At 42.1% G+C, this 19967-nt stretch overlaps 1 protein-coding gene across 1 annotated transcript in view; it reads right to left on the bottom strand.

Annotated features, from left to right (window-relative positions):
- Positions 1-1355: 1355 nt before the first annotated feature.
- Positions 1356-19967, bottom strand: part of PLEKHG7 (pleckstrin homology and RhoGEF domain containing G7) — a 32768-nt gene continuing 14156 nt past the window's right edge. The window contains exons 9-17 of the mRNA XM_039570158.1: positions 18603-18698; positions 16300-16395; positions 13025-13199; positions 10979-11094; positions 10111-10204; positions 9581-9660; positions 8167-8326; positions 3345-3442; positions 1356-1858 (exon numbers count right to left, since the gene is read on the bottom strand). Coding sequence (XP_039426092.1) covers positions 8264-8326; positions 9581-9660; positions 10111-10204; positions 10979-11094; positions 13025-13199; positions 16300-16395; positions 18603-18698 — 720 coding nt within the window. The 3' untranslated portion in view covers positions 1356-1858; positions 3345-3442; positions 8167-8263. The remainder of the gene's footprint in view (positions 1859-3344; positions 3443-8166; positions 8327-9580; positions 9661-10110; positions 10205-10978; positions 11095-13024; positions 13200-16299; positions 16396-18602; positions 18699-19967) is intronic.

Genomic DNA, 19967 nt, shown 5'->3' with positions numbered 1-19967 from the left:
CCAGGTTATATCATTCAAAACTACCTTGCCCTGTTTCAGACAGCAAAGCTACTTTGAAATGGTGGATATGTAGTTTTACAAATGAACTGTAGGGAAGCCTGTTCTTACACATGTAAGAACAAGCTAAATGTTCCAGTTTCTTAGAGTTGTGGGGTGTTGCAACAAAGGCTTTCACATTCCTGAGGACACATTAATAATGACTGTTTTTCAAATCTGTTTTTTTCACAGGTTAAATTCAGAGTAGTCTTTCCATTCCCAATAGCTGTGCGAGGCTGCTGAGTATCCCACATTTGATGAAAGTCCTTCTGTCACTGGCTGTGTTCAGACATCACATTCGATGCAGTTGGACAATTGGCATAAATGGAAGACTCAAAACTAGCACTTGTTTTAGTTTTTAGACCAATGAAGGTCTCACTTGTGAAATGGAAAGCTCTTTCAGGGTGGAACTGTGTTGCAGAGAGAAGCCAGATGATTAATGTGGGAGATCAGTTGTGTGACAAAGCCACTATTGAATTGTTGGGGCATGAACAAAAACCCGTGTTCGACTATTGAGGCAGGGCCTCTGTGTGGATATGGAGAAAGATGGAGAGGTGTCCTCTGAAAGGCAGGTTGAATTGGAAAGTCAGTTTCTGCCTTGACTGCTTCCTGAGGTGTCTTTCTCTTGACACCACAGAAAAGCCTATTGAGCTTGTCTCTCCATGAAGACAAGCCTGTGTGTAAATACTTTCTTCCTCTGGGCTGTTCTCCTTGGAGACATGCTGCTCTCCAGGAATGACTACTTGTCTGGTAAAGTGTGTAGACCTGGCTTAAGGTTGTTTTGGTAAAAAGTATACAAAGTGAAATACCTTCTCCCTTCTGCCAGCACACAAAGCACAGACCTTAGTCTGTCAGGTGTGACTCCTCTGGGCTTGAAATACCTTTCTGTCATGTCAGCACTGGTTTCAAGATGCTTTGAGGTTCTGGTGAGCCCTCGGTGTGACGCAGTGTGCAGCTGAGCACGGGATTGGGGAGGTGGAGCAAAGCTGTGTCAGCCAAGTTGTGGCAAGGTGTTGGCAGCTTGTGCGGTGTCCTGGTGCAGATCTGCTGCCTGCACTGTTCTGCCCTCCTGCTTCATGCATTCACCACTTGGCACAGAGCCTGATGGCTGTGCCTTTCCCAGGAAGTTGTGACAAAAACTTGCCCATAACAGGCACAGGGGAAGAGCAGGAATTTGTGTATCACAGTGACCAAGGCTGTATCTGGAGAGCACTGGACCAGGTAAGTGCATACATATATACACGTATGTACACACTCTCAGTATTACTGCAAAAAACACTTTGTGGTATTATAGGTTAGTAGGTAGAGACACATAATTATCAGGAGCTATGGCTACATAATTTAATGAAATTTATTAATACAGTTTGAATGATGGAGCAACCCTTCTAAACGTCTCCGGGGAATGAGTTGTCCTTACCAACATAGGGGTTTTTCCCCTGTCATGCTTTCTAGGAAATGGCAAACTCTAGTAAAGCTTCCCTGAGTGGCAAGAGCCTTCCCTAGGTGAAGCAAAGGAGCATCTAGGAGCAATATGTTTGTTGCATGGCTCATTCCCCTCTTCCAATTTATTCCTACTTGCTGAGGTCCAAGCTCTTTACTTTTGTCTAGTCAAGTCAGAGATCTGTTAGCTTCAGAGACCTAAGGCGTTCTGAAAGACATAACTATATTATCACCACTGTAGTCTTCCACTGGCTCTGTCAGTGCTGTGCTGACATTGTTAAATTTCAGAGGATTTAACAGGGAAGCAGAAAGTGCTTTTCTTGGTTTCATGTTGGGTAGTGCAATTGGAGATTGCTGTTTCTATCTGTGACATCCATGCTTTCTGTAACAAGAAAAAAATGTTTGTAAGCCAAGACAACCTTAAAAAGTTCCATTAAGTTAGATGCATAAACACCCATAGCCTTTAGTTTTATTTAGTGTCTCTTCAGGCTCGTGCTCATAATTGCTGAAGGAAACGTGAATTATCCCACAACTGAGACTCTCCCAGTTGTTCAGGCCATTACATGCTGCAGGAATCTGTGTCTGGGGCCAGGGATTTCCAGTGAATATTTCCCTTTTTGGTTGGAAGGTAGGATTATAATGCTCTGCTTGTAATGGTGAAGCTTTTTGCAGGCTATTTCACCCCTTTCTGTGTAATGTTTATTAATTAGCTTAATGCTGTCCCTGCAGTTTGGGTTCCTCATTTCTCTGGTTAAGACAGCTCCATTCTTATCAGCATCAGAAGTCCTGTCCCACTCCAGGATCTGCCACGTGCTGCCATCTGAATTTCAGTTTCTATTATCATGCTGACAGCATTCAGCTCTATATTTGCTGTCACCCAGGTATGAGGCCAGGGAGTGACAGATAATTTCAAATATGTAATTTCCTTTTCTCTGCTAGTCACAGAAGTTGTCTCTGAACTGCTATGATTAGACATTGGACTAACCCTAGAAGGATTAATCCTTTGGACTAAAACCTTTAAAGGTCCCTTCCAACCCAAACTATTCTATGGTGCTACGATATTGAGAAGATGGTAGCCCTGGTATGAAGGCAGGTTTGGAAAGAGAAGGTCATATTTCAGTAACAGGAGAAAGTAATGACTTCTTGAGTAGACAGCTATTCCAGGTACCAGACAGTGACTTGAAAATTGAAAGAATTCACTCAGTGCTTCTCTTGGAAAAAGCCTACCACCATTTTAAGAATAAGTATTAATGGTGGTCAAATTTCTGTGCATTAGGTAATAGAGAAGGAATTTCAACTTACATGAGAAAGCAAAATACTGTGAAGTGTCTGCCACACTTTCAGATGTTATATACAGTGCTGTTACTAGAAATGTGATATGGTGTGAAAATGAGGGGTAGATTTATATAACAGTGGAATTAATCATACCATCTGTTCAGTCTGAAATTGCAAGATGCATGTTGTGAATAGATGAGCATGAGACAGTTTTCTGATCTGAGTACTACTGCATGTGAGCTGGGTGTAGGGGGCTTGTTTTGGTGTCGACTTCTCTGGAGGGGCTGACTGTCTTCTGGGACACAAGAAATGGATCTTTTTTTTGTTAGCAATCAGAATTGATACTGTTTTTCAACAAGAATATGACCTGCTATCAACCATGATCGAAAACTGGAGCATGTTCAGCAGCAAAAATTCTGTAACAAATACATGAGCCAGAGCACTGGGGTGTTATTTTGTTTTCTTTTAGTTTTGGTCAAATGTCACAACTGTAAGAGATTCTTATCACAGCATGACCACTTTTAGGCTGCCATCCTCCTTTAGGGAAAGCATAGCTGTGTAATTAGAGAAGAAAAAAGAGGTGTGCTACCTACCTTGGCAGTTTCTGTCTGAGCTTGTAGCAAGAAGACTGCTATGCACTGCCGATACCTGTTCTCATGCTGTATTAGAAAAGCATTTCGCAGGCTGAAGACTGTGAAAAAAATGCAAAGAAGTAATATAAATGCACCTCATACAACTGTTAGTTCAATTTTATATCACATTGATTATGATTGAAGAAATTAAATATGTAAGCATCTTTTCTGATTTCTAAAAGGGCAATTGTACCCTGATAGGGTGAGTTATTTTTGTTGTGTATGGAGCTTTCTTGTTTCAAAACGTTAATTCTGCTTGCATTTGTTTTATTTTTTATTGCTTCATCATTGTGCAGCTAAGGTGCTTTTGAGTCTACCTGAGGATCATTAAGAAATATTTCCCTTCAAAGTGGACTAAATCATAACTGAAATTAGCGAAAAACAAATTTCAAAAATTAAAAAGAAAGGTCCCATTTTTATTTTATTTAAATAAGTCCATATGATGGCTGGCATATGGGGCAGTGGCTGCACTCAGGCTAGTGCTGGCTTCAGGTTCTCCCTGGGCATGTGCCTGAGCTGGTGGTCCTGGGGATGCCCCTGGTTGGCTGCCGGCAGCCAGACACGTTGCTTCTGTTTCTGCCAAACTTTTGTTCCTGAAGATGACTCTGAGCATCACGTAGTGCATTTTTCTGCAAGGGGACAAAGCGACACCAATCTCACATGTCTGGAATAAAGGGGAGGCTTAAGTCTGCTATGGAGCAAGCCTGGGGGAAGAGGAGGGAAAAGCATCTTCAGGCAGACAAAACCCTGTGGCAGACAGCAGACATACTTGGGTGGGCTGGTAGTAGCAGGTAGGGGGGCACAGCAACCTGTTCCAGTGCTCTGGATTCACAGGGCACTGCTTTTTTTTAGCTGGAGTTGACGTTGCTCTAAGCAAAGCGATGGTGAACAAGGTGTGGGATTGCCTGCCTGTGAATGCTGTTCCTAAGCAGAGCCCTGCTTCTGAACCCACACAGCCTGAGGAGAGCCCAGATCTTGAGCTGCCAGGGCAAGGCAGCATTTTTCTAAGCCTATTGCAGTCGACATATCTTTTTCATAAATTTATCTAGTCCGTATAGTTTGCTCAAAAGCCTTGTACTATGTACAGTATCTTGCTGCTGTGTAATGCTTCTTGTCCAAGTACTTCCAAGTGTTCAAAATGTTTCTGCAAAGTGAAGAGCCCTGTAATCCTAGTTTTACAGAAGAGGAAAGTGGAGCACAGACTGGCTACATTACTGCAGCAAAAATGTATAGCAACAGAGAGGATATGTTTCTGAACTCATGCCTTCTGTCTGTCTGTGGTCAATAGGGAAAGGAACTTTACAGTTCTAAAAATGAATTTTCTGGGCAATGCTTGGCATTAGTCAATAATATTTTCTAAAAGAAATTCTTTGGCAGGAAAGATTAGCAGTCTTTGATATAGTGACATACTAGCGAGTCTTGCCCCTTCAAATGTAGTGTAAAGCGTTATTAGTGGAGCAATAATAAATAGTTGCAAAGATTAAATCCAAAGCAGAATAATAAAAGGAAAGTGATTTTCTAATCAGAAAGTATGTTGCTGCTTAAAACCTTCAGAGCTGGGTTCCTACTGTTACATTTACATGTAAAGTTACATCTCTTGTACAAGGGTGGTGTTTGCAGATAGTTCTGCTTTTAGGGTACCTTCCCGGTGTTATGAATGTGCCATTTTATCTTTTATCCCTTCACTAATGCCTAGGTGGCTTTGGATAAGAACTATCCTACATAATTATCAGCCTCCTGCCTGCTGCCAAAAGGCAAATATATATTGCCACATACATATTTTTTTGTAGTACTTGTATTGAGATTTGTTTATTTTCAGTGTGATGTCAGCCCTTTGCAAACTAATGGATACAGAAGTACTTGCTAGATCAAAAGTCAGGATTTCATTTTTGATTAATGTGATGGATCACATGCCCTTTCTGAGAACATGCAAACTAATCTTTTAGTGCCACCAGTAATAAAAGTCGCTTTGAGACTGCAGATATATTGGCAGCATTCCCCAAGGTCACACATTCCAGACAGTATTAAATTTTTTTTTCTCTTGCAAAGGGACATTTTCTGTTGACACTGGAATATTTGCTTGTTGCTTTACACAGAATGGTGGGAATCTGAACTGCAATCTCCCTACAGTAATTTTTCTCACTGTTTTTGCTGTACCTCACCCCAAGGGGTCCTGTATTAGGATGAGGCTTCTGAGGTGGTGTAAGACTACAAGTAAGTAACAGAGACTGCTGTGGCTACAACTGTAATAAAGCTGGTAAGAATATATGGGGGAGAGGTCAGGCAGCAGGGCCCAGGGTGCAGGGAAGGATTGTAGAGTGTACAGAGCCTGGGCTGGAATGCAGACAACAACTTTGTCTATTCTCATGACTGCAGCTGGATCACAGAGATAGAAAGACCCTGGTTAGAAATCTCTATGGGAAATGCTGGCTTGGGAAAAAAAAATCCAAAAATCTTATTTCCATCTCCATTATGGTTTTTATGGTCAGTCTTTTAGGTCCAAACTGGTGAGTGGCTGCACTGCCCTCTCCAGCACCCAGGAGCTGTTGACCTTGCATTCAGCCGGCAGAATGTGGGGCTGCCCTCCCCTCCACCCTGCAGGCAAATGGTGGCTGATGCATTTGCTCCATTTCTGCTGGTTTGGCACAGGGACTTATTAGGCAGACAGTGCCTGGTGCATGTTTAAAAGAAGGTCATTATTCTGTGTGTTCATCCGCTTATCTCATCTTTAGTCATTTTCCTTTTATTGCCTACCTTTATATCCTCTCAGCATTGATGCTGAATGCTAAATAGTCTGGGTGAATGTATTTCAACATTCTCATAAATTTTACAGGCTCTAGGTTTATTTTCCATATCTGTTGCTTTCACACAGACCACTGTAGCTCTCTAAGCTTTTCCTCTCAGTCTTTAGGATTAGGATAACCCTGGAGCCCAGAGACTTGTATTTCTTGTCATTCTCTTTGATATAGGAGGCTCCTGTGATCTTGGCAGTGTTAGACTGAGTCATTAAGGCTGGAAAAGACCTCCAGAATCATTGAGTCCAACCTTAGTGCTGTGGTCTAGCTGACATGGTGGTGTTCAGTCAAAGTGCCACCTCCTATCGTTTCTTGAACACTTCCAGGGGTGCTGACTCCGCCACCTCCCTGGGCAGCCTGTTCCAATCCTTAATGAGCCTTTCTGTGAAAAAATTCTGATGCCCAACCTGTACCTCCCCTGGTGCAGCTTGAGGCCATTTCCTCCTGTCCTGTTGCTGGTTGCCTGGGAGAAGAAATAATCCCCCATAAGGCTACAGCCTCTTTTCAGGTAGTTGTAGAGAGTGATGAGGTCACCTCCGAGCCTCCTTTTCTGCAGGCTAAACACCCCGAGCTCCCTCAGCTACTCCTCACAGGACTTACTCTTTAGACCCTGCCCTGGCTTCACTGCTCTTCTCTAGACACACTCCAGATTCTCAATGTGCTTTTTGTAGTGAGGGGCCCAGAGCTGGACACACAATTTGAGGTGTGGCCTCACCACTGCCAAGTACAGGGGATCGGTTTCGTCCCTGGTCCTGCTGGCCACACTATTGCTGACACAGGCCAGGATGTCACTGCCTTTTTGGCCGCCTGGGCACACGCTGGCTCATGTTCAGCTGGCTGTCAACCAGCACCTCCAGGTCCTTTTCTTTTGGGCTGCTTTTCAGCCACTCTTCCCCAAACCCATAGTGCTGCATGGGGTTGTTGTGACTGAAGCGCAGGATCCGGAACTTCACCTTACTGAATCTCATGCAGTTGGCCTCAGCCTGTTGATGCAGCCTGCCTAGATCCCTCTGCAGAGCCTTCCTGCCTCCCAGTGGATCAACACTCCTACCCAAATTAATGTCATCTATGAACTGAGTTCCCTCACTCCTGTCATCCAGGTCTTTTATGAAGGTGTTAAACAGGACCATCCCCAATACAGAGCTCTGGGGAGCATCGCTAAGGACTGGCCTTCAACTGGATGTGGCACCATTCACCACCAACGTGAGGTGTGTGAGAGCCTGCTGCGTCAGTGGCTCAGACCAAGGGGAGGCCTGATGTTCATGCCTGCTCCCTGACCCCTTGGTGACTTCAGGAAGGTTGTTTTGGCAGGGTAAGGGTGGTCATTCTGTGGCAGTCAGCCCTCCTCCACTCCTCACCCAACTGCACAGCAGCAGTAATAGGAGGCATATTCCCCAGTGATGTGTTTGGATATCTGAGAGCAAGGAAGCATTGATGTATGGTGGGTGATTTCCATCCTCTCAAGAGCTGGTGGAGATGTGAGTAGGAGCAGTAGCAGGAGGTAAATCTCCTCTCCAGCCTCTTTGAGAATGGCTGCTGTGTATGTGGGAGGACACCCAGGAGAACAATCTAGTGGTACAGCTGAAAAAATGCTGCATAACTAGTATGGAATTGAAAATGTTGTTGGGAAGGATGCCTGGGGTCTGATAGAGAGTATTAGGACAGTTAGGACAAGTCCTGGCTTGGAAGAAAGAAGTCATTGGAGTCTTGATACCTCCTTTGGGGTGAATGGATAATATGTGACAGTCACTGGTGTGTGTGTGAGTCACTGCTGGCAGCAGGGGGTGCGGGCTGTGAAGTCTGAGGCAGTAGCTCATGCCTCACAGCAGGAGCAGAGCTGTGAAGCCAGGCAGTGCTGAGGCACCAGTGTTTGCACTCCAGGCACCTGAGGGTGGTTTGTGGGCAAACAGCAGCTTGTCCTTACGCTACCACACACAGTGCATTGACATGGTGTTTATGCAGGCATTCAAGTGTATGCAGGCACATACCTGTAATGTGGATGGGTTCAACGTTTTTCAGTATGAGTCTGTCTAGTGGGATGGGCTGGTCTAGGACTGTGCAAAGTCCCCCCTCTCTTATGAAGGACTACAGCTCAGGAGTGAGGGAAGGACAGACAGGGATTAAGCTGGTGTCTGAGCCTCCATATTTCTGGGAATAGAAAATTAAGTTGGTTAGCAGGTTGTCTGCCATCTGCTCATGAAGTATAGGGACTAAACAACTCTAAATTATGTGCTTTCCCTTATCAAAGATACACAGACATCTTATTTGCCTGAGGAATCTTAGAAAAACTGGCTGGTACCTGGAGCTCTCCTGCAAGGTCACACCTTGCATTAAAAAGCTACAATAGAAACACAAGTCCATAAGCCGAAAACAGTCAAAGGCATTCCAAAAGTATTTTTCCCCTTCCCCTCATTATTTTAATAGCAGGTTTTTTTCTCCATTCCTTGGAATTATGTTTCCCCATCTCCCCTCTTGTATATGCACAAGACAGAATTCCCAGAGCTCCAGCTCAGTTGCAGCCCTTCACAGAAGGTTCACCGACACATGTACGTGGGACAACCCTCAAAGAGATTTGCCTAAGGGTACCAGATCCCTTGAATTTCTGCTTCCTTCACCACCCCTGTTGCTAAGGGATGGTGCTGCTAGTCTAAAACCTCTCACTGCATGCTTTCTCTATTGCCTTTCTAAAGCAGAACACCTGCTTCTTTAAAAAAACCCCAGGAGATTTATCACAGGTCCATTTAGTTTACATGAGTTTCATAAATGTAATAAGCTAGATGCACTCATACATGGAAGTTTTAGGAATTTCAGGTCATCCGGTGTCTTCTGTTGGTGTCTAAATACAGATATTTGTCATCTGTAGAACTCTATAGAATCATTCATCAAGAAACATTTTCTTAAGAGGAATCATTATATCTCAGTTTTAAACTTGGGGAAATCAAGGCAAAGAGAGGACAACTAGAAGTGTAGCCAATCTTCCATCAGTTTTAGCCTTTCCCTGTTTTTTTTCCTTTTAAATTTTTTTCCTCTTTCCAAAAGTTCTGATATCTCTGGAATAAAAAATTCTCAGGTTGCAGGGACCATTAGAAAAAATAGTACATTCCTGAAACTTTTCTGAGATTTGGGAATCCAGCACATCAGAACAACATCAGGAAGATAGTAAGGTCTTGTAATATAAATTCTGCCTGTAATAGTGTTCCTGTACCATACTGAGCCTAGGAGTAGGCTATTGAATCAGTGTTATGGTTTGCTGTTTGCATAAGGAAGTATCAGCTGCTCTTCATGCTGATTAGTCATCCTGTATTTTTATCATTAGATCAATCTTCCAAAGTACATTCAAAATCCATCCAAAAGCTAAGAAACGTAACAACTGCAACCATGTATATCTCTAGACATCATTACCTTTTTGTTACGTTTAATTTTGGTAATTAGTAGGAAATCATCGAATAAGAAGAGGTAGACGTCAAGGAGTCTTGTGCTTTCTGAGAAGGAAAACAAAAAAATCACTTTTATGGTGTGATTATTTTAAGGAATTGCTACTTCTAAGATGAGTCACATTTATGAATCGCTGCACCTTACAGAATGCTTTTAACAAAGAAGCCTCATTTCCAATATAGTTCACAACTTGTCCTCCAGTCTTCATTCTCAAATGCACTAAATCGTATGTCTCAGTCATTTTGGCTACTAAACTTGTACCTTGTAGCAGCTATCTCATTGCTTGCCTGCCAGGAAAACTGACCTTAAACAATCATACTACTCATCCTATTGGCAATTTGGCTGTATCTCAGTCTCTCTCTGAAAAGCTGTACAGTTGCTTTTTCTTTCCTGCACTTGTCCAAATGCTGTTGCAAAGGTTCATTCTGGACCTGCCATAACAATGTATAATTCTATATTAAGCTATCCCTGGACACCAGGACATTCAGGGACATTACCTGCTAGCATCAGCCGCCCTTCATGAAGGAGAAGTCTGTTCACTGAAGACAAAATGTTTTCACTGCTGTTTTCTCTTAAGTTTTGCTTCAAACACTTGACCCCAAAAAAATGAGAAAGAGAGAGAAAATGGGGAATCATGCATAATAGATGATGAACTGGGAGGCAGCCAGCAGGTAAACAAGATGAGCATATGTGTGTTCTTACCTCAGGCTGAATACATCACACAGCTGATAACTGAACATGGCTGTATTTCTTCAGCAGTGCTGTTGCTTAGATGTGTTTATGCTTTTGAAATGTTAAGCTGGGTTTTACTTTTCCGAAGTGAGTTTAATAGTTTTTGCAGCCATGTATGTGAACAGACACAATCCTTGAGAGGAGACCCACTTGATGTTACCATAGTGCTGCTTAAAATCTGTCTGTTTGGGTAAAGGGGTAACTACAGCAGAAATGTGCACACCCAGGTATGCTGTGTAATTTTTGTAATGCAATTAAAGTGTAAATGGAAAGTTCTTTGGCTCAGCTTGAGAAGTGAAAGAGGCAAATAATTTCTACTTTATTAAATGCTGGTAGTACTTACAGCTATCCCATTTCATTCTGTCCCCTAAAAGCAAATATGGTTGAGTCCTCCTGGATTGTACCATTATCCTCTCTTGGATGCTAACTGAGAGCAACCCATGCTGTCATCCAAGGCACTGTGTGTATTCAGCTACAGTGCTTGCAGTGCCCAGGCTGCAGCTGCTCCTGTTAGAGCAGAGCCATCCCCACTAACTAGAATCCAGACAACCATCCAACTTTAGACCACACTATGAAGATAGATAGGAAATGAAACCCTCTTTTAGAAAAAAATGCCCTTTAAAATCTGCTTACCTCTGGGACAAAGAACCTTTTGTCACGATCCCAGACCTGAGGCCAAATTATGACCTCTTGCAGCTGCCTGAACTTCTGAAAGTTGTCCAACCATTTCACTTTACCTTCCAGATCCCCTGAAATGTGTGAAACACCAGTTACTGCCAGGGCTGGCAAAAGCAGTCCTGTTTCTAGAAGATGCTGAATACTGATTTTCTCCAGTGAAAGCCGAAGTGCCTCACGTGTAAGGCCCCAGATGAAATCTTGATCTCATTGTAAAAAATGCCTAAACTCTACTTAGATCAGCAGGGGCAGAATTTCAATTCATGCATTCAAAGATGCTTAAATTCATTGCTAAATGAAAAGGTTGTGTTTACTAATTTGTCTGGGGAACAGAGGAAATCATATTAAACTCAAACTGTAATCTTAAAAATGTCTTTAAAAAAAGTGCTGTCATTCTAAACTCTCTGGTATAGCGAGAGAAAAATATTTTTCATTTCATATATACAGCTTATAAAAAGACTGTTGAAATTAATGAGAATTAATTTCAGAGGAATTGTTGCCAGGAGTGACTGAAGTATTTAACTGAGGTGGGCTTCCCTCAAAATCTGAAAAATGGGGACTGTGTCTTTGCTGATTCAGGGCCATTATGGGGAAAGTTTTAATGGACCTGCAACTTAAATTTCAAGTTTTTGAGTGGAGTGGTATTGCAGATAATGGTTTCAGACACACACCTCCCCACCAGAAGGGGAGTGCTTGGACTACAACTGTTCTTTATGTTACTGATTTACTGATCAAAAAATGAGGGCAGATCTTTGTCAGGTGTATGTGAATAAAGAGGGGTCACCCTTCTATCTTCAGTTTCCTTGATCCAGAGATGTCTAATTTCTGGAAGGACCTATTTATTCTGCCAGTAATACTCTCCAGATATCCCATGGTCTTTTGTGGCCATACCTAAAACTGCTGTCCTTCCAGCAGACATACTCAGGCTAGCAACAAACCCATCTTACTTTCCTATGGCACACGTTCTGCGCAGAGAGGTGCGCTCCTTGTGTGGGCATCGTAAGACTTGGCAAGAGGAGAAAGAACCCCAGTCTCTCTTTTAGGTGGTCATCCTGTAATTGGAGTATTTATTTAAGAAGAAGGAGCCCCAGATTTATGTATCTCTAGAATGCATTAACTCTCTCTATGCCACATCTCCTGAGGAGATGTTCAAGCCTTCAGCCTCCAGCATGGGCAGAAGGATGGCAACAGGGGTTAGGGTTACTCTCTGAGTGAGCCACCATGCTGGGTTGCTCAAGGCCCTGGTGTGCTGCTCATGAGAATGAAGCGCTATCTGGTACTTATCCCTGTCAAGACTGCTGTGATAAGTGATTTGCTGATGTATTGTCTTGTCTTGGATTTCAGTGGGGGCTGCAGGAAGCCGTTGGGGGATAAACCTATCTGCTGATGAACTATATGGTCATAAGGGTCTAAAAGATGCACTTGAATCTCCCCGAACAAGACTGAATTAATAAATTATTTACTTAAAACAAAATGCAGGGAAAAAGTTAATATCTGGACCAACCCCTTGTTTTCCACAATAGCTGGAGAAAATCTGTAGCTGAGACAACTTTACATGGTAGGACCCTGTCATTAGTGAAAGGTCACAGACATAATATTCCCCTTGTGAGTGCAAATTTATCCTCTTAAGGATCAGCCCTAAAAAAAAATCCTCCTTAGACATGAATCCAACTGAAAGACTTCTTTGTTTGAGGTTTCTTGATATGTTCCAATTTGAGATCTGCTCTTAATTGTTTGCCTGTCACTGCAGATGATTCTGAGAAAATACGAGTGACTCACTGATTTGGGAGTCCTGTGACATTGCTCAGAGAGGCTTTGACAGCACAAGGTTGCCCAAATAATTCCCTACAGAATGAGGCTCAGGACTGTGGAAAGGCACATACATCCTTGTTGCATTTCTGCGGAGACACGTGACCAATTCACACTTCAAAGGACATGCTCAGGAAAGCCACATAACTTTCTAATTTGTAACTGCATACTTGACTTTCAATCTTTGTTACTTACTTATGGACTTTTCCACCTTCTCTTTAAGTGACTGGATAAAACTTTTCTCTGTTTCATCAGTGCTCCTCTTCCAGATGTTGTTGAGGAGGAGGGGATACCGCAGCAATCGATGCAGAGGAGCAACTAGCAGCTCTGGCAGATGCAACCTCTTGCACTGTTCATTTTGTTCACACCACTGCTGAAGACAAAGAAAATCTGCCTTAGGCATCAGCTTGCTTCTGGCTGGGAGGTAGCAAACAGTTTTCTGCATCATTAGCTGGCTGTAATGAGACAGGGACTAATGAAAGATGAATTTCTCACACAGGGAGAGCAAGGGCAATGTAAAGGCTCTTGTCACAGTTTAATCCAGCAAGTATCTAAACCACACAGCCACTCATTCACTCTTCACTTCCTCCTGTGGGATGGGGAAGAGAAGTGGGAAATAAAAAAGAAAGTTTGTAGTTTGAGATAAAGGCAGTTTAATAGAACAGAAACAGAAGGGAAAAAAAATAACAGAATATACAAAACAAGTGGTGCACAATGCTCACCATCCACTGATCAATGCCCAGCCAATCCCAGAGCAGAGGCCCCCCCCAGCCAGCTTTCCCGCTGGTTCATATACTGAGGATGACACCATATGGTATGGAATACCCCTTGGGTCACTTGGGGTCACCTGTTCTGGCTGTGCCCCCTCCCGACTTCTTGTGCCCACCAGACTCCTTGCTGGTGGTGTTGAGAGACGGAAAAGTCCTTGACTTAGTGCAAACTGCTTAGCAACAAGTAAACATCAGTGTGTTATCAAGATTACTCTCATCTTAAATCCAAGCTACAACACTATGCCAGCTACCAAGAGCAAACCAAGGACAGCTCTCTACAGGGGGAATTGCATTGCCCCTCCAGATTCACTTTCTGCATCGCTTCTTACCATTCCAGATGCTGTGGCCATGTTATCATATCAAGTAGGGCTCTTATTTATCTGCTGTTCTAATTTTCTCAGGAAAAACTTTAAAAATTAACCTGAGTTATGTTTGAAAGCCACCTTATATTTTAGGGTCGCTGCTACTTGCCACAGGGGAACATTTTCCCTAGGTATGAATGTATGAAATCCTCATCAGGGAGCAAGCAGTGTGAAACTCCAAGGCCCAAGCTGCAGTTTGCCTGCCATAAAGAGGTGCCCTTCCAGTTTTGGGCTGCCTATGAGAAAAGCCCACTACTTCAGTTTCTCTTTCTAAGCCTGTAATTTTGAGGATCATTCTTAAGTATTTACAGGACACACTGGTCTGCTAATGATGTCAGAAAGAGCAGAGCCTGAGATCCGCACCACTGTACTGTCTAGAGCTGTTGCTTAATGCAGTGTCAGCAAAGACAGAACCTGCTGTAGTGCTGCAACTTGATAAAGACATAACTGATAGCTCTTTCCAGCCTTAGAGGGAGGTAAATGCTCCCTTACTGGTATTTTTTTGATGCCAAAGTAAAACATTTGAGAGAATTTACAATATGGATTGATTTTTGTGTCTTTTTTTTCCTGTAACAATTTCACTTTGTTAAGGTGGAGGTCACTGAGTCAAGGGATTATGTGCAAAACATCTGAATGGAAGAGGCTAGTAGTTTGTATTTTCTGCCCGCAAAAATGCAGTCCAGCTCTTCCCCTCTTATCTGTTCTAAATTACAAGTAGGGACTTTCACACATGCAGGTGAACATACACTCAGAAGGGTGACTTATTGGTGATAGGCTCTGCAGTTCAAAAAATCCATGTTAAAGGCTATCTACACAGTTTTGCTGCTAATGAATATTCCTAATTTCCTGTTAAAATGCTGTCATAAGGTAGGAAGGCTGAAGACAACAACAACAACAACAGCAACAGCAACGCCAACAACAGAACCATCACTTTACTTTCAGGTAGATGCTAAAATCTTCTCTCTGTCTCAGTTTTTCCAAGTAGAAGACAGCAGAGGTATAATTAAGGCAATAAATCTGGTGTGTCTGGCAGAGGTCACCCTGAAAAAACTGCAGAAAAGGTTTGGAAATTTATCAAAAAAGAAAAATACCATGACAAAGGGAGAAACAACAGTTCTGAGTTTGTAATGTGCATTTTATCTGATATTTCCTTGTCCCTAGGAAAATGAAAGAAGAGAGAAAGGGGGAATTAAAAAAGTAAAGGGCAGTTAAAACAGCAAGAAACTGTAAAGTAGTAAAAATACCACAGCAATGCTCAAATGATGTATGGGAGTACTGTTCTAACAGCTCTGCAGAGGTGTGGCACATTCTTAGACTTTGTTTCACTAGAAATAAATGATGTGAAATTCATGTGGAAGTTGAAGATGAAACCCACTATTTCTGAAACAGCTTTGATGACTTCATGTAGCATGGTATTTTATATTTGAGTATGCTCTTAGAAATAACAGGATAGCCTTATTTAGGTTGGAGATGTTGAATGTCATGCGTGATAAAATGCAGCTTTGTCTGGGATTTTGTTTGTCTACACAAAAAATTATCAATAAATGCCTGAAGTCAGAGGTCACAGGGGCAAGAACCCAAGCTGTAGCCTGAATTCCTCTTTTAAAAATCTTAGCACTGAGGTATGGTCTTTTATTGTGTCCCAGAAGTTTTCTAATGGCCTCTTCTAGAGAAGGTTCCGGTCGATCATTTGACTTTCAGTCTTCATTAATATTTCCAACTTTACAAGCATTGGGAAGTTGTGCAGGAATTAGAGCTCCTGTAGACTACTGTTCAGGCAACTGCCTCGTTCACCACACAGACTGGCCAAAAAGGTTGCAGGGCAGGCAGGGCTTCACAGTGGCAGGACAGCTGAGGCTGTGCCTCTCTTGCTTAACTGACCCCAGCCAAAGTGTAATTTCAGTCCCACCCAACTCTTAATAAGCACTTATAAACACTTGTGGGTCTGGTCCATGGGGTGAAGGAGGATCTGTGTGAAGGAGTGCAAGGAGGCAGTGATGGGGATGGGGTCTGGTCTCAGGGAAGCATCTTCCATAGAGTGGGAAGCTTGCCTCTGCCAGTGGAATAGTCTCCTCAGAGTCTGGGCTGCTGTTCCCCAGGAAGGGAAAATCTTTCCACACTTTATTTCACATACAGAGCACCTTTCCATGACTGCTTCAAACATTCCAGTGAATAAAAATCAAAACATCCTTGTGATAGGAACTACTAGAGGCTGAGACCAAATTGCCTGTGGCAGATGGCATGGACTTGACTGACCTGATTGCTCTGAAGCACCTGTATGCCATGATAAATGGTCTGCTGCTTGCATTACAAGCAAGAATACTTCTAATTATGTTACTGTTCTGAGTATGGAGCTGAAATCCATAGGAGAGTCTGACTTGCTGACATGCTTCTTCGCAGCTTCAAAAAAAGTTTTCAGTAAACTGAGACTTATCTAAGGGAAAAAAAGAGAGAAATTTGCATCAGTGATTGGAAGTTAAGATTAAAGGAACTTTATTTCCCATCCCTGGCCTCTCCAAAGGCTCCAAGTGTAATGTGTGCCTATACTTACCTCTAACATTGCCAGAATTGTCTTCAGAATTATGCCCAGAATGCTTTAATTAGTCGGAAGCTAAACCAAATCTATACAAATACACACTTACGTTGTGATAATGCCTTACGACAAAAGCTTTGAAACGAGATTAGCTAGTCCATTTAAATTTGTCTTAGGGTAGCAGCTGTATTTGACATGGGTTGACATTAAAAATGACAATGGATGAGTAGTATCTTGTGGGAAACTCTGTGTATGACAGAGCTGTGACAATTAAGGAAGCCTTCATGGTCATTTGAGGAAGACACCATCTTTCATAGTTTGAGTTTCATACAACTGAAGGTGAAGGAAGTATCTATAAAATACTACAGAAAGTCACATATTCCCCATAAGTTAACTTTACATGTTTATATTGGATTCAAAAGTGCCTACCTTATCAGTCAGATGGGGCTGCAAGCCTGCTCCTAAGCTCACACTTTTGTCCTGAACACACTGTTTTCACACAAATTCATGACTGGACTAAGTTGTTGGCCAAATTTTAGGCCAGAAGGGCACATCAGTCCTCTGTGATACTGCTACAAACTGTAATAGCTGCAGACTGCTTTGTTTGGTGTATTTATGGGGGCAAGGATACTTATAGGATGATGCTCATTCTTTAATTTTGACCTTTACAACTTTTCCAGCATGTATTTTTTCATGGATTTGGCCTGCTGTCAAGAAGATATGCGTGCTGTAAAATGCATGAAAAAAGGCACAAAAGGCATTGAGAGCAGTTTCTTTCTCCTACATTTATTCACTATTTTAAGTATGCATAACAGATGATCATTTATCATCCTCATTAATAAGGACAAAAAATTAGAAAGTAAACCCAGAAATTTTTTCAGATAATTCTCTCAAGACATGACCAAGCTCCAGCCAAGCTCAAAGCTAAGTGGAACACAGCAATATACCCCACTCTCTTCTTTGAACAAGAACAAAGGAATCAACAGCCACACATCTGCTGAACTCTAGTAGTTGCCTGCATGTACAGTCTCAGTCCACAACAAGCCAAAGATGAAACCTGTCTGCTAAAAACCTGCTGGTTGGTCATTCAGCAGTTCACCAGGTGTGAGGTCTGTGACTGAGCAGCTGTGCCTTGCTCATGTGTTTGAGTTCTGGCTTATTGCCCCTACTATGAAGACCTTTCTCAATTTTCTTGTTTTGGCTAAAAAGGGAGATACTCACTATTAAGAGAATTACAATAAGGGAAAGAAATTGAACTCAGCAGCTGATTCAGGGCACGTGATGTGATTGTGAGTAGTCATTCAATTAAGGCAGCTGCAGAATTCTTTCCAAAATTCACTTTACAATGAAGGGTGAGGTGTCCTGTAAAAGGGCCCTCAAGCTAAGAAAAATAGTTTTGTTTCTAAAGTAATGTGAAAGCTATTTTTGACTTAGGGGTTTTTAACTTTCAGGAGCTGAAAATGGTCTCCCAGCAACTGGTCAAAAGCAGCAAGGATCTGGAGTACATCACAGCCAAGCCTTGTGGCCTCTCTCCTCCTGGACAGTGCAGGGTAAGTAGCACATGAGCACAGAGCATCCAGTCTGTGTGGGAGAGATCCTCACACATATGCAAAGGGACACCTCAGCAGGAGAGAGGGGGTCACCATTTTGTTTTAACTTGCTCTATTGGAATGGCATAGTAGACAGCACAGTCTTTGTGCCCATCTGTTTGCAAAAGGGGACTTGTTATGTAGTTATTTTGCCATGGTTCCTGTTTTGCTGTAAAGATTGTGTTGTAGTTTATCTTCACAAACCCTTTACAGGTTTGCTGCTTATGAGAATTAGTCTCAAACTTGCGTTTCCTTCAGAAACAACTACCAAACGAGCTCTCTCATGGCATGTTTAAAATACCATGTATCTTTGGTTGATGATACAAGAGAATGATTTGCACTCTCTGCAATGATATTTGACCCTCACTGATATACCACATAGAGAGGAAGAAAAGATGGATTATTTGAACAAAGTTCCAAATATGAGCATTGAAACAGAATAAAAGCTTTTGGTTTGTTGTCTTCTTTTGTTGGGATGAGTGATTCCTGATCTGATAACACTTCTCTTTTTCCACTCACCTTGTTTAACTCCTCTAAGTTCGCGAAAAGTCTCCACAAATCCACATCCAAGAGAAATTCATTACTCTGGAGGTATTTTAGAGTGTTCATAAATATCTTTAAAACCATAAGAAATCCATGTTAATTACTGTTTGTACCAATTCAATATATATTTTATTTTTCCCCCTGAAAATAACATTTGTACTGTAATTCATATGAAAGGATCATTTGATTTAGGGAGGGTAGAAGATGGCATTGTGAGAAAAGTTTCCTGATTTGCCTGAAGGATAAATATTGTGTTTTGTGTGCAGAAGAGGGTATGAGTGATGTCTCTGGGGTTTCTCTGTGGTTACCATGGAGGCAGCTGTGTCCCTGCTGTGCCCTTGGGCAGAATAGGGGCAAATGAGCCCCCTGCAGATCTCTGTGTGAAGGACTCAGCAACATCAGAGTCACAGTTACAGATTTCCATGACCTTTCTAAATGCTTTCCTTCCTACCCCATGCATCTGCTGCTATCTAAATTGTTTAGAGTTACTATGAGAAAAAAAGATATTCCTGGATTAAGGTAAGTAGAGGTCCTGTGGAGGTTTTTAATCTCTTTGGGTTATTTTATTAACCTGTATTGAGTGAAAACTGCATGTTTATTTATTGGCTGTTTCAGATTTTATATTTTTTAAGCTGATTGAGCTGTACTGAATCTGACCTAAATCTAAAAAAGGCTTAAAATTTATAGGTTACTGAGTAGATTTTTTTTTTTTGTTGTTCATGCATATAAAGCATTAATGAAAAAACTTGTCATCCGGGTGCCAGGACTAAATAGCTAGTGAGAGTGTTTGCTTAGCCTTGTATAATTCTTTAGTTGCCATGACCAGGTTGACCTGAGAGCTTAAAGGGGATTTATGGTGGTCTTAAAGGTCCCTGTGGCAATTCATTAAAATCAGTGAAATATTTCTGTATTTGGAAGTAAGGAGGTATCTTTAAAACTGGTTACCCAAATGCAGTGGGTTCTTTCTTTAGCAGCAGAGGTTGGGAAGCTGTCATGGACCGAATAGCTCATCATTCATAGGTGACACAGGCTGGCTAAGGCTTGTCTGTGGGTTCCTACATCAGACTCATAAGGAGCTTGCATGACTGCTGTTATCGTCATCCTTCCCAGTATTCACCACTTTCTAATCTTTTCAGATTTGTAAACTAAGTGTATAGAAGGAAAGGTGCTCTTCTTCTGCCTTGGATCAATAGCTGGTCCTGTCATCCTGTTTTCTGTCCCTTCCTGTTCTGTCCCGCCAAGGAGGAATTCAGCCCACTCCTCTATTTTTTTTCCTCTACTTTGCAGAAGTTCTTGTATTGTCCAGGCTAACTTTTCAGCAACATGGAATATTTTTCACAA

This window comes from Corvus cornix, chromosome 1A, assembly GCF_000738735.6.
Source record: "Corvus cornix cornix isolate S_Up_H32 chromosome 1A, ASM73873v5, whole genome shotgun sequence".
Lineage (NCBI taxonomy): Eukaryota > Metazoa > Chordata > Aves > Passeriformes > Corvidae > Corvus > Corvus cornix.
The sequence above is the reverse complement of the archived record's forward strand: the minus strand, read 5'-3'. Positions and strand labels throughout refer to the sequence as shown.